Raw genomic sequence first — 15,853 nt, 5'->3', positions numbered from 1 at the left:
AAGCCCCACCACAGCAGCCACGGCGCCTCCCTTGTTACATCATGCCCCGCTTTGAGCGTTTGTGACGACCCGATAAGATAAGACGCCCGCTAAGCTCCACATCGCGACCTGCGTGAAGTGGCTTGATTAATCTAGCTACGAACGCGGGCGCGCCTGGCTACAAGTGGTGTGGCCGATCCTTACGTAAAGACGGGATTCGGGCCGGGATTCGGGCCTCCGGCCCGGGGCCGACTTCCGTCTCGCACGACCCGTCTAAGGTAGGTGCCATGGACCTTAGTTTATCGCTGCTACTGCTGTCATCAACACTTCGAAGATGGGAAAACACCATTTGTATCGACGGAAGCTAACAGATCAACTCGATTCATTTTTCGCTCGCATACAAGGGTATCTATCTATAAGTGCACAAATCATCGCATCCGCCACAATCACCTTTTCCAATCCCGTGCACCTACTCCCCCTCTGGGACCGAATCGACGCCAGAGTTGTTCGAGTCCGTCTTGGTCAGAAACCTCATCAGTCCCCGTCTCTGCCCCAGCGGACCATGAATAGCCTCGCTCGACGTGGACGACCTCGTGAAGACTGTCGACGAAGAGGCATCGCTGGACTTGCGCGTCGGCATTTGTGCATGCTGCTGCAGAAGTCGCTTGATCTCCGACCCTGCCAACCCAGAATTGTTCGCGGCCTGGAAGGCGTTCCTCCCGTTCGCGTCCGTCAGATACGGGTTCGCACCGTGGGTAAGTAGCATTTCTATCACGGTGATCTTTCGGGCGCTTCTGGTCGCCACTACTTGGATTGCTGCAATCAACGGGGTGCAGATGTTGGGGCTCTCCGTGCCGGATGAAGCAGACCCCCTCCTTGCCTGGTGGCAGATGTTTGGATCTGCCCCTCGAGTCAGGAGGACCTTCACCATTCCCTTATTGCCCATCTCACACGCCATGTACAGAGCCGTTTTTCCCGAGTTGTCGATGAGGTTCAGCAGGCCGGGCGTGTTGTCGAGGAGGAGCTGGGCAACGTTGACGCCGCCGGACTCGCTCTGGCACTTGTGGAGAGGGCTCTGTCCCGCGCTATCCCTGACGTCCGCTCGAGCATTGTGCTTAAGAAGTAAGCCGACGCTTTCGCGGTTTCTTGTCGAGGCGGCAAGCAGCAGCGGCGTTGGGAGACCAACGTTGCCCCCGTTCTCTAGACTGGTGACGTGTCCCATCATCAGCTTCAAGATCTCGACATTCTCGTCTTGGATCGCCTTGTGCAGAGGCGATGTGCTGGTCAAAAAATCGCAAGCGTCAAAGTGGAAACCAGTTGGTGCGTCAATATCGAATCCGTTCTTGCTACACCAAGCGTACACCAGCGACAGCTCTCCCATGGCCGACGGGCGTCGAGGACCCGGTGTTGTGTCTGAAGCGGGGGGCGAGGCTGGTCGACTGGTAAGCGGGATGACATCCGTGTCGACCCAGTTTTTCACCCCGCGAGCTTCATCATAAGCCTCGGCGAGTTGCAAGGCCTTGATGTATAGGTTGGCAGTATCCAATACCAGGTTGACCGGCATGGGGGCCTGATTCTTTCTCCCCTCAAGAGCGCGGCTTAGGAACGTCTTTGCCTGCCTCAAGTTCCCCAGCTTGATGTAAAGGCTCCCGAGGTCATGGTAGAGCCTGCTCCTACGCTCGTCATCCCGCTCGTTCTCGGGTTGCTTGACTTCCTCCTGCAGCAGCTTTTGGAGAATCACCTTTGCCTCGGCCGTCTCGTCCTCGGTCTCACAGTACAGCAGGATCTCGGCGAGGCGCTCCTTCATAGCCGCTTGTTCCGAGAACTTGAACGCGTCGTCGTATCCCGGTTTGCTGAGCTGCTCGCGGAGTTCGATGCCCCTTTTCTGGTACAGCGACGCTCGAAGAAAGATGCCGCATTTCACCAGCTGATTCACGATATCCTGGTTGGCCTCGTACTGATGCTTTAGGATTTCCTTGCTTGGACCGTCCTTGCGCTCGGGTTCCGGGTCCCAATCATCGGACTCGACATCGCTGAGGGACTCCCTTGAGCCAAGGTCCTTTGCAGTCGGCAGTTTGGTGAAGGAACCGCTGAAGGAATGCAGAGATGGGTCCCGGCCGATGTCGTGGCCAACATCGTGGAGCGTCACTGCCGCTGCGACCTCGTCTGCTGACATGCGCCAGGCTTGGATCTCCTTCGTCACCGACAGAGAATCCTCTACCCGGGTTCCATCGTCATCGTCCCATTCCATCGATGGTCGCCGATGGACGCTGGTCAACTTCGAAACGAGGTTGGCAGAACGAATGGCATCGGTCAGCTTTCTGATCTCAATGTGGACTTGGTCCTGCGACTTTTGCTGGTTCCGGACGGAGCCGCTGGTTACTGTTAGCACTGATATGCTCGGAGAACTCGCGGGGACTTTTGATTTACTTACAGAGACAGAGTTATCAGACTCAGTTGAAGAACCTGGGTATACGACGTGATGTGCGACACGAGATCTCGAATGACACTCTGCTTCAGCGTCGCGGTGAAACTGGCGCGCGCCCTCGCGATGGGGCCGGAGTTCTGGGCCAGCTCTGGCAGCGCCGACCTCAACCTCTCAAGCGCTCCGCTGCACGACTTCAAGATCCGGTAAATATCTTGGTGGTGTTCCCTTTCGAAAGGAAGCTGTGTCGGGTGTTGGTCCAGGATCCGGGCGACGTTCCGTAGTGCTGCATACAGATTTCGGATCGTCTCGTGGAAGTCGCGAATGCTAGAGTCAATCATTTTCGTCTCCTCCACGAACTTTGCGGTCCCCTCGACGATCTTGCCGGCCACGCCGACAAGCGTCATGGTGAAGGCCGAAATGCTGATGGGGTCCATCGTGTCGGTGTGCCTTCAAGCCTTGTATTGGATATCGAGCTGTTGGTCGACGGGTCAGTCGTTCGGGACGCAGCCGCGCCCCAGTATTTCGCGGGAATCAGTTGACGCTGGCCTCGAGCGTTTGTTCAGGCACATGTTATGCAGCTTGTGAGAAAGTCCAAGTCTGACGTGGGGAACACGAGACGGGCCAAACGATGATGTGTCAGAACTTGCGGTCGATAATAGCGATGAAGGAGTTTTATTCCAGACCCTCACCATCGATGCCGGACCCCCTGTCCTCCCCCGCGATCGACAGGTTATGACCCGTGTTTAGTCACCCCCCGAGACACACACACGGTGCACTCTTCCTTGGGAATATGGGGGGCATGGCCACATCAGCGGCCATCACGAGCGCACAGCAGGCAACCGCTGCGGTGTGTGTAACAGTTGGTCGCCTTGGGATTTCCTCACCGAGTACAATAAAAACACCCACGCGAGCCCTGGCACTGGCCAGCTAACTGTCGGTGGCTCAGTTTCGAGTCCGAGATGCAATACTTCGAATCCGTTTGTCTGAGCTTCCTTTCTCGGGCACCATCTCATCTCCAGTCGGTGGGCATCCCCGCGGGGTATTTCATTGGAGACCGGGGTTAGCGCCGCCGTCTTTGCAGGGGGGTTGAAGTCCAGTCCAACCTCCAGTTCATCCCGTCAACCCGTCCCCGACTCTGCCAAGTGGAAAGTTGGAGTCGGGGCCGCACCCGCGTGGCGCAGCGGAGACACGGGACGATTTGAGCACTCGGTTGAGTCTTGAATGTTTGCTCATCATGACAACAGCAGGCGTGTGTGATCTGCAGCCCTGCAAGACAACGACACATGCGAGCTGGACATGGCCATTGGCTCGCGGGGGTAAGCCACCCGCAAGTGCTGCCTGTTCGTGGTGCATTAGCCGTCTGGCTGACCTTTTTCTTCTTGCATCCATCGGTGTAGGAAATAACCACGGGAAGCCTTCCATCTCGAGAAAAGAGAGGCGTTTGTTTGTGTCCGAAACGAGGCTCCGATATGAGCCATCTCGCTTGACATGGGAGGTCTCTCCCACACCACGTCCGGTCAGGAACCCAGAGCCTTGTCTCCCCCAAATCCATTCTCGGTGTGGAGAGAAGTGGACGTGCCACTTCCCAGCGCAATGGAAAGCAATGTCACGGCATGGGCAGCTGAAGTCAGACATGCAGCTCTCGCACTCGAAAGAGGGTTCTTGGAGGGTGTGACAAGGGAGATTGGAAAGGATCGGCTTCGCCACCTATGGCGGCCCAGCCAGCCCTGCATAGGAATTGCCAGGACTTTTTTTAAGGCAACCAGGACTCCAACCTCTCTCCCCGCTTCTTCCTCCCTTACGGTGCTCACTACTCCGCATGAGGAGTATGCGAGTTCACCGGTACTTGTCTCGTCGTTGGCTGAGCCCGGAAGGATTCACTTGGGTGACGGCCTCATGCATGGTGCGCGCGACACATTGGAAGCGCAGTTCTTTCTGCTGCTGCACAGCCTGCCCACACACGGGGGAAGAGGAAAACGTTGGCCAAGCCAGGGTCTCATTTTCCCTTTCCTAGACGTGGAAGTGTACTTATCGGACCTCTCCCTCGCTCCCGCGGGGCGGCGGGATGTGCTGGGGGTCTTGGATTCTAGGACCATGGTTCGTGCCATTTCGCGAAGCCTTATGTGGCACGATGGGCGGGAGGGCCTTAAATGGACTGAACGTCCCGGGTCGCCCTTCAATTATGATCCGGGATTGGTGTTTGGCCTTCTGGGACACTTCAGCCCTACGTTCGAGGTCTTCTTTCCCACATGGTTCCTCTCTGAAGGTGATTCGCCTCACGCGAGCAGGGAAGTAGCCTGATCATCAAGATGGAATTGACATCGATGGACACGCTGGGGCACGCCGAGTCGTACTCGGGCCGCGAACGGCCGACGGCCCAGGCCCAGGCGAGGCGACGACAGATTAACGATCGTGCAGTGATTGAGAACCCGCTTGGTCAGTTAGGATGCTATCTGATGTTCGCAATTGCGTGCTGACTGTGAGGGAAAAGCCCACTACACGGATGAACAGCTTGAAGCAGACGTAAAGTCGTTCGCTGAACGGCTGACGGTCGACACGACTGCCTTGCTTCGGGCTGCTCGCGTGGCAAAGGATATCAAATTGTACGATGAAGTCGCGCGAAACACCTTCCCGGGCGCAGGCAAAGATCTGCCGGTCCAGTTGACGGCGGAGGAGAAGCGTGCGCTGAGGCGGGAGCGTGATGTTCCTTTCAGCGAGAGGGGCATGTGGACTATTATCATCACCGTCTCTCTTGCGGCATTCCTCCAAGGTAAGATGACTCTTTGACAATCCCGCGATCATGACCCGGAGTGTAAGCTTATTGTATCGCAGGCCATGTTCAAGCATCTCTAAACGGCGCATCTCTATACGCCAACGAGTTCGGTTTGAACATGACACAGTCTCTGGAGTCAAACGACGAGATTGTGAGCGGAAACAGATTCGACGTCCGGCCAGATGATTGGAAGCTAGGGGCTGCCAACTCGTCACCATTCCTATTCGCCGCAGTACTCGGCTGTCCGTTGGCACTGCCCGTAAATCACTATCTGGGTCGTAAAGGTGGAATGATTGTCGCCGCTATTTTGATCTTTGCGAGCTCACTGGGTTCTGCATTTGCTCATACCTGGCAGGAGCTGTTTGCTATTCGTCTTGTCAACGGCATTGGTAAGCTCCCCGTTTGCTCCCAAGACACCTGCACTGGGGCTAATGGTTGTTCAAGGCATGGGACTGAAGGCAGTCAGTACCCCGATCCTCGCCAGTGAAACTGCCGTCGGTTTCTGGCGAGGTACGTCCATCCTCGCCTGGCAGCTGTGGGTGGCAGCAGGCAGCATGATCGGGCTCGCATTCAACCTGATATTCGATGTATCCGATAACAAGAGGCTCACGTTTCAACTCATGGTCGCCGCCCCTCTCGTACCTGCACTCGCACTCCTTCTCCTGGTCATTTTCTTCTGTGACGAGAGCCCGCGTTACCTGATGCGCGTGTCGAGTCCCCGCTACAACCCGCAACGGGCATACCAGATTCTCAGGAAGTTGAGGAATACGGAGTTGCAGGCCCTCCGGGACATCTACCTCGTCCACAAGTCAATCGAGCAAGAGGAAATGTCGAGCAAGACCGCCGAGCCGGGCATGATCCCTGGTTTTATCAAGACAATGGCTGGCTTCTTGCGCCAGTACAAGCAGCTTTTCCTCGAGAGACGCCTGCGCAACGCGCTGATCAGCAGCTCAACGGTCTCGCTAGCCCAGCAGCTGTGCGGCATCAACGTATTGGCCTTCTATAGCGGAACGCTATTCAGCCGCGCCGGTCAGGACGACCGGGCTGCCATGTACTTCAGTCTCGGGTACGGGGCCGTGAACTTCGTCTTTGGGCTCCCCGCCATCCGGACGATCGACACTCTCGGGCGCAGGAAATGGCTCTTGCTCACGCTGCCAATAATGGCGCTCTTCATGCTCCTCGCGGGCGTGGCGTTCAACATCAAGGATGACACTGCTCAGATCGGCGTCGTGGCTCTCTTCCTCCTCCTCTTCGCGGCGGCTTACTCGCCTGGCCTCGGCCCGATCCCGTTCACCTACGCGTCGGAAAGTTTCCCCCTCTCGCACCGCGAAGCCGGCGCTGCGTTCGCCATCGCGGTCAACCTCGGCTTTGCGGGCCTCTTGTCCATCTTCTTTCCGAGCATCAACTCAGGGCTGGACGATGACGGCGCGCTTTACCTGTTTGCGGGGCTCAATATCGTTGCGTTGGTTCTGGTTTTTCTGCTGTTAGAGGAGACCAAGCGACGAAGCCTTGAGGACTTGGACTTGGTGTTTGCGGTATCGAAGCACAAATTCATGCGCCACCAGGTCGCCGAATACCTGCCGTGGTTCATCAAGCATTACTTCCTCAGGAGGCATGACATCAAGCCGAGCTTGTACACCGATCTGATATGGGGCTCTCCTGAGCCGAGTCCTGGGGGAGGGACGTTCGGGGTTGGGCAGAGGTATAGCAGTGATACCGACAGGAGCAGTATTCACGCTTGAGATGGGAGCAGATAGTTTGACTGAATGTAAACAATTGTTCACTTTAACCGTCTGATGTCCGGAATGGCCGGTGATTATGCGGCGATTTGAGTTTATCCTCCGGACCCAGAGTTCGTCCGCACCGTCAGCAACGCCAATGCCACCGCCAACGTGCAATTGCGATTAAGCTGACGACGACGCTGTTTCACTGAGCAACGCTCCCGGGGACTAAGCGGCGCATGGTGGACATCGCCTCATCGGGTAATCCTCTGGGTAAACTCGTGGTTCATTCCACACCAGGTTTCGGTGGCGTGGTGTCTCGTCACCGACTCACCGCTCCACGTCCCTTGCGAAGTCCAAGCTCGACGGCGACGTGCTCCTAGCCCCGGGGCGAACGGCCGCTGTCCCCGCGATTTTGGCGGCGTCGACCCGGAGTTCAAGCGGGATTCGACGCTACGGGCCCCGCCATACCCGCTGAAAGCCTTGGGTGCCGACGCTAATTGGCTCCCGGGTCGGTTCTGGAACACGAAAACGAGCGAGTGTGGCCGGTGCAAGTCACGCTGGCGCTCTTCAGACAGTTGATGAGGTGTTGGAGCAGGTGTCGTGGCTGGTCGTGGTCGCTTTGTTAATTATGTTCAAAATTCGTGTTTATAAAAACTGTATCACTCTCCCGAATCCCAAGTTTTAAATGACTGAACTCTCTTATCTTGTTCCGTTACTCATCGACTAAAGGTTACTTTCATGTTCAAGAGCACTGGGTGCCAACGTCGTCAGAAGACCCTTCTCGTCCAAATTAGCGCTTGGCGATCGCTAAAGCGTTGCACTGGCGTGATAAGGCACCCTGTCGCGGTCCACTAATCCCGGCCCCCCATCAGGACGTCATCGAACCGTCCCAATTTCAATCTCGGACCTTTAGCATCCCGTCCGCCGCGGCTCTGGACTCGACCTCGCACCTATCGTCCCTCGTGCTCTCCTATCTGGACCTCTTTTTCTGCCAAGCAGCAGACCGCACAACCTCTCGACACCGCATTACCCGGGCGCTGTCAAGAGCCGATTATCACACTGCCCAACGAAACCATTTCGTAGAAAGCCCGTCGTCATGTCTTCGTTGCGATTGACCATCGAGGACGGCCAGTTCCGCGACGGCTACGGCAGACAGGTCGTCCTCCGGGGTCTCAACGTCGCCGCCGACGCCAAGCTGCCCAGCGAGCCAGACCAGCCCTCGCACGTCGGCGAAGACTTCTTCGACGGCGACAACGTCAAGTTCCACAACAGGCCCTTCCCCAAGGAGGAGGCGCACGAGCACTTCTCCAGGATAAAGCGATACGGCTACAACACCATCCGTTATGTCTTCACATGGGAGGCAATCGAGGCCGCCGGCCCCGGACGCTACGATGAGGAATGGATACAGCACACGATTGAGATTTTGAGGATAGCCAAAGAGTATGGTTTCTATGTCTTTATGGATCCCCACCAGGACGTGGTATGTCTCCTCCGCTCCCCGGCTACCCGCTCCCACCGCATACTGACGTCTTGAAGTGGTCCAGGTTCTGTGGAGGCTCCGGCGCGCCCATGTGGACGATCTACGCCTGCGGCCTCAACCCCCAAAGTTTCGCAGCGACCGAGGCTGCCATCGTACACAACACCTACCCCAAGCCAGACGAGTTCCCCAAGATGATCTGGTCGACGAACTACTGGCGCCTGGCCGCCGCCACTATCTTCACCATGTACTTTGGCGGCAGGGACTTTGCGCCCAAGTGCATTATCAACGGTATCAACATTCAAGACTTCTTGCAGGGCCATTTTGTCGCTGCTTGTGCGCACCTCGCCAAGCGTATACACGAGGCCGGCGATCTCGAGAACGAGGTGGTCGTGGGTTGGGAGAGCATGAACGAACCTGGGTGCGGCCTGGTGGGCTACGCCGACGTCAGCGTCATTCCCAGCGCACAGAAACTGAAAAAGGGCTCGTGTCCGACCATCTGGCAGACTATTTTGACGGGGTCTGGCCGTGCCTGCGAGGTGGAAACTTGGGACATGGGTGGCATGGGCCCGTACAAGGTCGGCCGCTCGTTGATCGACCCCCACGGCGAGATTGCGTGGTTGCCCGCGGACTACGACGACTCGAGGTATGGATGGAAGCGTGACGAGGGATGGAAGTTGGGAGAGTGCATCTGGGCTCAGCATGGTATCTGGGACCCCAAGACGGACACGCTACTCAGGAAGGATTACTTTGCGAAAAACCCGAACACCGGAAAGACGATCGACCACCCGGAGTTTACTAACACCTATTTCATGCACTCTTATCGTCTCTACAGAGACGCTATCCGCCCTATTCACAAGAACTGCATCATGCTAATGCAGTATCCTACACTGGAGTTGCCGCCACAGATCAAGGGCACCGAGGACGACGACCCGTTGATGGGCTTCTCGCCACATTGGTACGATGGTATTACCCTGATGACGAAGCGATGGAACAGAGTTTGGAACGTTGACGTCGTGGGCGTGCTACGCGGGAGGTACTGGCATGAGGCGCTATCGGTCAAGGTCGGAGAGACTGCTATTCGCAACTGCTTCAAGGACCAGCTAGCATCGCTGCGCCAGGAGGGAATTGACCGCATGGGCAAGCATCCTTGTGTTATGACTGAGTTCGGCATTCCTTATGATATGGGTGACAAGAAGGCATACAAGACGGGAGATTATACGGATCAATCACTAGCTTTGGACGCCAACTACTTTGGAGCCGAAGGCTCGGGCATGGAAGGCCACTGTTTGTGGGTCTACGTTGCAAAGGTACGCAGTTCACCTTTTTGGCCCTGACGGCTCAACTAACTCTCATCCCAGAACACACATCAACACGGCGATTTATGGAACGGCGAAGACCTGTCAGTATTCTCATTAGACGACAAGACGCTGCCCATGTCGCCCCTCCCCCGAAGCCCGGAACCCAGACAGTCGGCAGAAAACCCCCGTACCTCCATCAGCAGAGACGTGCCAGACGAGACAAAGGTCACTCCCGATAACCTCCAGAGGACAATCACAAACCCGTCCATCTCAACAGAGCCAACCAAGGACCCTACCATCACCAACGCGCCAGGCCTCCGCGCCGCCGAAGCCTTCGTCCGCCCCAGCCCCGTTGTGGTCTCAGGCGACGTGCTGCAGTACGGCTTCGACCTGCGCAGCTGCACCTTCAACCTCAAACTCAAGGCCGCCGCGCCACCCTCAGAACCCGCCCCGACGGTCGTCTTCCTCCCTGAGTTCCACTTCCCGCAAGACAACTGCCAAGTCGAGGTGTCGTCCGGCAAGTGGGCCATCAGCATGGACGACGACGAGGGCCCGCTCGTGCAGAAGCTGAAATGGTGGCACGGCGATGGCGAGCAGACGCTCAAGGTCAGCGGCCTGGTGAGACAGCACAATGTCGCGGAGGGGTCCGAGGAGGATATGGGCTACCTCGAGCAGTGCCAGAAGAACTACGCCAACTGCAGCGTGATGTAAACGAGATTCAAGACTGGGGCTTAGCAGGCATGTTTAAATGGGAAAGAGGGGGACTGCGGCTTTTTGTTTTTCTGTTCCATCATGACTTATCAGACGGCTCACCCACAATATCGACGTGTGCCGAGCTGGGTCCTCGAGGGGCTAAGTACTAAACAATGCCTACATCTAGTCCAACTTCCGTGACCACTGAAAACGATCTGTGTGTGTATGTATCATCCATTAATAACATCTTCCGTCTCTGATCTCTCCTTTTGTTTTTGTACCTGACCAAACCAAACCCATGTGCCCAACAGTATCTTCCTCTGAAAACTCCCCGGCTATGAGACGGCAGTGGAATAGACGTGGTCTAAATGGACTGTTAGTAATCAAAAACACGACCACAATAGATCCAATATCCATACCGACCAAAACGATGTATGCGTGTGGCTCGCTATTTTGCCTCGGCGTTCAACGTCTTCTCGCCCAGGGAGGCGGAAATTCATCCTCAGAACTCGTCTCATCGTCAGATGGTGGTAACTTGGGCAAGTTTTCCTGGCCCGCGGGCTGTGCAGATGAGGACACGGTACTCATCTGGCTTGGAGAAGCGAATCTCTGCCTAAGGGGCAGGGACGGGCTGGCGGGGGACGATCCACGTGGGAGGTGTATCTCTGAATACAAGGGGGACTGAGGAGCGCGTGAGAAGGTCGGGCGTTTCGTAATTGAAGCCAGCTGGGCCCGAGAGGAACCTGAAGAGGTCGGGCGGCTAATCGGGTCTGAAGGAGAAATATTGGCATCCATAGATAAGGGTCGATGCTGACGCCGGGTTGCTGGAGATCCTCCTGAACCTGGAAGGTCCACGGAAGGTATGGGAAGTTCGACTTATTGCTCCTCAAGTCGAGAGAGATGGTCGAGGGTTTCTTGATTCATGGGTCTGCTATACACACGAGTCTGGGGGGGGGGGGGGACGATTCTCCGTGCCGGCCGGCGTAGCACTATGGATGGTGCTGGCATGGGACAGGTCTTGGTGCGAGGAATCGATGCGAGTGATAAAGGTCTATTCCTGTGAAGTCGGGCTGAGAGCCTGAGCCTGGGCCAGCCGACGACGCTCCCGAAGCTCGCGGACTTTGGTTCGGAACCACAGAGTGTACGAGTCTGAAGTCATTGCTGACGTGGCGGCGCATTCTTCAACGCCCTCCGTGATGGCCCTCTCTCTCTCTTCTCCACGGCCGTCCCGGTTGAGGTCTTCATTCATGCGTACAAATTGAAGGATCTTGGAGGCAATCCCTGCGTTGTACACCTCGTCCTCTTTCGCCTCGATAGCGTCCAAGGTCGCGAAGGTGGAGTACTTGTTGTAGCTGTGTGGCCACAACTTCTTCTGCTTGAGCAAGGAATCCAGGACGCTTTTCGCTTCAACGTGAGGCCCGAACACGTCCTCGCTGTACAGCCACTCGTCAAACCTGTTCTCGTCGTAATTATTCGGAGGCCACCACCCTTGGAACGTGTCAAGGGCCGTAACGCTGCATCTCTCGGTGGGGTGAGGAGGGTAAGGAAGCTTCTGGAGACACTGAAGATATCCTTGGGTCTCAGCGTACTTGGTTAGAGACCAGACTTGAGTGTAGCTGTGGTCGAGAAGAACGACTCGAGACTACTCTAAGGTATTGAGGCCGTTTTGCATGGTGACGAAAAGGTTCCATGGCTCGCACTCCTGGTGCTCGACTCCCAAATGCATGCCGACGACGACGCCATGGATCATCTCCTTCACGACATATTGCCGTGTCTTTTTGTCGAATCTGACTTTCGTCACGTTGTCGTCCCGATTTCCCTGTCTCCGCTGGTTCCAAAAGTGGAACTCTCCCCTGATGGGTTCAAGCGGGCCGAAGTAGTCGCTCTTACGCCCGGGGAAACGCTCACGGAAGCACATGTTCTCCACGGAATAGCCGTTGATGTACTCAATGAGGATCAGACCGACGTATCTGAACATCGGCTGATTGTTTTCATCGTGCCCGCAATAGATCTTGCTGACCCAACTGCCGTAGAATTGCGGTATAATATGCGGATGCCCAGTCTTGCCGTTCCGACGATAGTGCGCATAGACGGCGTGCTCGCGGCAGTGGTTTCCGTCAGCCTCCTCTTCGTTGGGCCAGGGGGCACAAAAATCGATTGGATAGTAGTGGACGTCGAAAACCTTGGCAACCAGTTGCCCGGGAAGAACTCCTCCATGCTCGTCTCTGAAGGGTGGGAGTGGCTCCTGGAGAGCAGCGGGCCGTTCTTCCTTTGGAGGCTTTAAAACCAAGCAGCGGAAGATCTGGGAGTTGCGATTGACACCTTGACGAATGATCTCCCGAATCTCGATCTTGGCTTTGGTGTGTTTGTAGTCGCCGTTGGTGTTGAAGTTGCGGATATGGTCCTTCGGAAGATCCTTAGGCAGAGGGTTGAAATGGTACTGCCCCGAACCATGCGGGCGGTCGGGCTCGTATGGATACAGGGTCATTGATTTACCCTCCCAGTATACCTTATCAGGCCTTGACTAGGTTGAAGTAAACATGGTGAGCGATGGGGTGCGATGGTTGGTTCGGCGGGAGTGTGAGGAGATGGAGATGAGAGTGGAGGCAGGAGAGGCGATTTGTGGTTTCAAGGTCAAAGTACAGCCGAGCCTCAGAAAGCCGAGGAGCGCAATGGTATCATTAAGACTGAGAAGAGATGTTTATCAGGGTGGTCTGTTGAAAGGGACAGGAAAGACCGGCAAGACCTTGGGAAGCTGCCCATTTGATGTGGTGGTGGAAACGTTGAGACAGGCGCGAGGACATGGCCGCACACATCCAGATTCTTCGTGCAACCTGGCGTAAGGTGGGTAGGTAGGTTACACATAAAGGTGCTTGCAAAACTCGGATAGTACCACGGGCTAGGTAGGTTGATCGGGTTGGATAGGCAGCCATCTAATAGCCTGCCAGTCGACGAACAATGCAAAGTCAATATCTACCTAATGCGCCATGGCCACCGTTTTCCCCTCGCGTTTCGACTTGCCAAAGCCAACCACAGGCCATTCACTTTTTGCTGACTGCCGGCAGGAAGGTAGACAAGACTGCTAGCTATCTTCAACTAAGCGATTCAACAGAGACCGTCTACTTTTCCTGTGTCTAGGCGACTTCATTTCCTTCGCACTTGGTGACTTTTATGAGGACATGGAGGAGGAACGACGACGAGGATGAGGGACGGCGACGAGGATGAGGGACGGCGACGAGGACGAGGGACGATGACGAACACGAGGGACGACGACGACGACAAAGCAACAATAATACTATTAATAATAGTAACTAACAATGGTAGAGAGCACATGGGAAAAGTAGTCGCTCTAGTATGGAAAAAATAGGGTATCTAATTGAATAAAATTGATTCAACCAGGCATTATTTAGATAGAAGACACATCGCTCTGAACAAGCAATAGACGCATAACTCTCTGGTCCATCATCTAAAGTTTTGATAAGGCCGAAAAGTGCCTTGCATTACTGTGGGATGTGGTAACAATATCGGAACCTGCTGGGGCATGCTAGACACAGCGAAAATAAGCAGACGTGCCGTGGACATTGCAGCTCACGATGATGAACTCGATTCACTTTCCCAACATGTTCCTGCTTACGCGCACTGTGCCCCTCGACGTTGCAAACCCTGCTCTCCTGTCTTTAGACCATCAAACAGACAATGAGATACGACAGGCGAATGAGGTATCCACCTTTCAACGGCATCAGAAGCACACTTCCAATATACATCCGTATCATGTAGTGAAGACAGAGAACCCATATCAAAGTGCCTAGAACATCACGAGAGAAGTACTTGTACGAAGACGTGGCACATCTGTTGACCTTCACGTGAGTAGAAAATCACCGGGCTAGGCAATCGTGACTGCACAAGACAACATGCAGCACGGAGCAACAGCTTAGCTTGTCATCCCTTGTTCAGGGCCACCTTTGATCCAACTAATCCCCATCGCAAGATATCAGCTCAGGAAAAGGACTTTGATAATTTGCCTCTCACACGGGCAGGATTGTGCCATCTCGCCAGGAAGGAAACTCCTTGGGATGTCGTCGCATGAACGGGAGAAGGGAACGCGGGGCAGGGACCGCAACATAGATAAGACAGAGAGGCGAGGGACAGTAGAGCGGCAACAGAGATAAGCAGATTTAGGAATGAGGGCTGAAGATGAGTGGCATCGAGGTGGTAGTATGAGTGGTACAGTCTGTTTAAGTAATCATGAAAAATGGTGTTGTTTCGTTTGTCGAGAATCAGACGTTGTCCAGACTGCCTCTTCCCCCTTCGTAAAGGTGAAATGTGATGCCACAGAGAAAATCGCCACACCATTGTTTTAGGTATGCCCCCGGTAGAACATATCAAGTACAAACGAGAGGAGGAGACAAGACAAGAGAGGGCAGAGGGGATGGGTTTAGAAAGGTGCCGTAGAGTTGGCGGCAAAGTCCTCTCGTGTTGTCGTAAATTTGTAACTTCCACTTGCATCGGCGACCGAATATCAATTGGGTCCGCCATCGTAGGAGATGCAATGCCGCAAAGAGCGTTGCGATGGGTACGATCCCCCATGCCATGAGGGCGTAACGGCTCGGCGCGGAACCAGCATCAGCTCTTTACCGACAGAGCACGCGGCGGAGGACGAGACGGAGGTGGTGCTGGAAAAAGAGGAAGCGGGATCTGCGTCAGACACGATCATAATAACGACGAAGACGGCGACGAGGGTAAGGTAGAATGAGAATAAATCTACATGAGAAGTTGTCGCTCACACAGGGAGAATAAGGTAGGTAGGGTAGTCTCTTTACCCCACCCTTGCCAAGGTAACATGCGGAACCCATTATGTGCAGAGAGAACAACAAACCAGATCCCATTGTAAATGCTCCCAGCCAAGTTGGATTGATTGATGGGTCGGAGGTGCAGCTGCCCAGTGGCCTTCGAGGCTACGAATGCAGGGGCCGTTTTGGTGAACAACGAGAGGAGTGAAGCACGACCAAGGCTGGGGTACGATGCATAATGGGGGCTGATGACAGTTGAAGAGCAACAAATGGGCGAAAGTAAACATGACAACACTCGCGCTGAATAGCCCAACATTTGCATAATCAAGGAGTGCTGTATTTTGTTGCTGTTGTTGTTGTTGGCCCCATTACCCACCTTTCACACCGAACACTGGCGTCAAACCCCCAATTGCCCGGCCGGCAACTGACAACCACGGTTCAATTCACCTGTCGTCGCCGTCGTCGTCGCCAGATCCGCCAGGGATGATGCCTCTCGGCGCTATGACATCCAAGAACCAGGACGGACCTGCATGGGGTGAGACCACAGCGTCGAATCACACAAGCGGGGGGATCAGGCCCAGCTCCACAAGGTGCAGTCCGTCCCGACGGCCGTGAGGCAGGCGCGGGGGCGGATGAAGGATCGCACATACAGCGGCTATCTCCAAGACACACAATGCGGGCTCTCGGT

The 15,853-nt window shown here is 55.4% G+C and overlaps 4 protein-coding genes across 4 annotated transcripts; 2 read left to right on the top strand and 2 right to left on the bottom strand.

Moving 5' to 3' along the window:
• Positions 1-448: 448 nt before the first annotated feature.
• Positions 449-2,841, bottom strand: psmD10 (26S proteasome non-ATPase regulatory subunit 10; the record flags this gene model as incomplete). The annotated part of the gene is made up of 2 exons (XM_032023559.1): positions 449-2,354; positions 2,414-2,841. 2 exons carry the CDS (start codon positions 2,839-2,841, stop codon positions 449-451), a joined length of 2,334 nt encoding a protein of 777 aa, XP_031891669.1.
• A 1,875-nt stretch (positions 2,842-4,716) lies between these two features.
• On the top strand, positions 4,717-6,922 carry PLT2-3 (putative polyol transporter 2; the record flags this gene model as incomplete). Its single annotated transcript, XM_032023548.1, has 4 exons — positions 4,717-4,843; positions 4,899-5,177; positions 5,240-5,569; positions 5,625-6,922. 4 exons carry the CDS (start codon positions 4,717-4,719, stop codon positions 6,920-6,922), a joined length of 2,034 nt encoding a protein of 677 aa, XP_031891670.1.
• Positions 6,923-8,000: 1,078 nt separating this feature from the next.
• CGGC5_v008111 (putative glycosyl hydrolase) lies at positions 8,001-10,393 on the top strand (the record flags this gene model as incomplete). Its single annotated transcript, XM_032023537.1, has 3 exons — positions 8,001-8,384; positions 8,441-9,691; positions 9,743-10,393. The coding sequence occupies 3 exons, from the start codon at positions 8,001-8,003 to the stop codon at positions 10,391-10,393; spliced, it is 2,286 nt and encodes a 761-aa protein (XP_031891671.1).
• A 1,033-nt stretch (positions 10,394-11,426) lies between these two features.
• CGGC5_v008110 (uncharacterized protein) lies at positions 11,427-12,863 on the bottom strand (the record flags this gene model as incomplete). The annotated part of the gene is made up of 1 exon (XM_032023526.2): positions 12,018-12,863. The coding sequence occupies one exon, from the start codon at positions 12,861-12,863 to the stop codon at positions 12,018-12,020; it is 846 nt and encodes a 281-aa protein (XP_031891664.2).
• Positions 12,864-15,853: the final 2,990 nt, after the last annotated feature.

This window comes from Colletotrichum fructicola (assembly GCF_000319635.2).
Source record: "Colletotrichum fructicola Nara gc5 chromosome Unknown KSG_Nara_v1_contig04, whole genome shotgun sequence".
In the NCBI taxonomy this organism is placed as follows: domain Eukaryota; kingdom Fungi; phylum Ascomycota; class Sordariomycetes; order Glomerellales; family Glomerellaceae; genus Colletotrichum; species Colletotrichum fructicola.
Note: the sequence above shows the minus strand (reverse complement) of the source record. Positions and strands in the feature narration are given on the sequence as shown.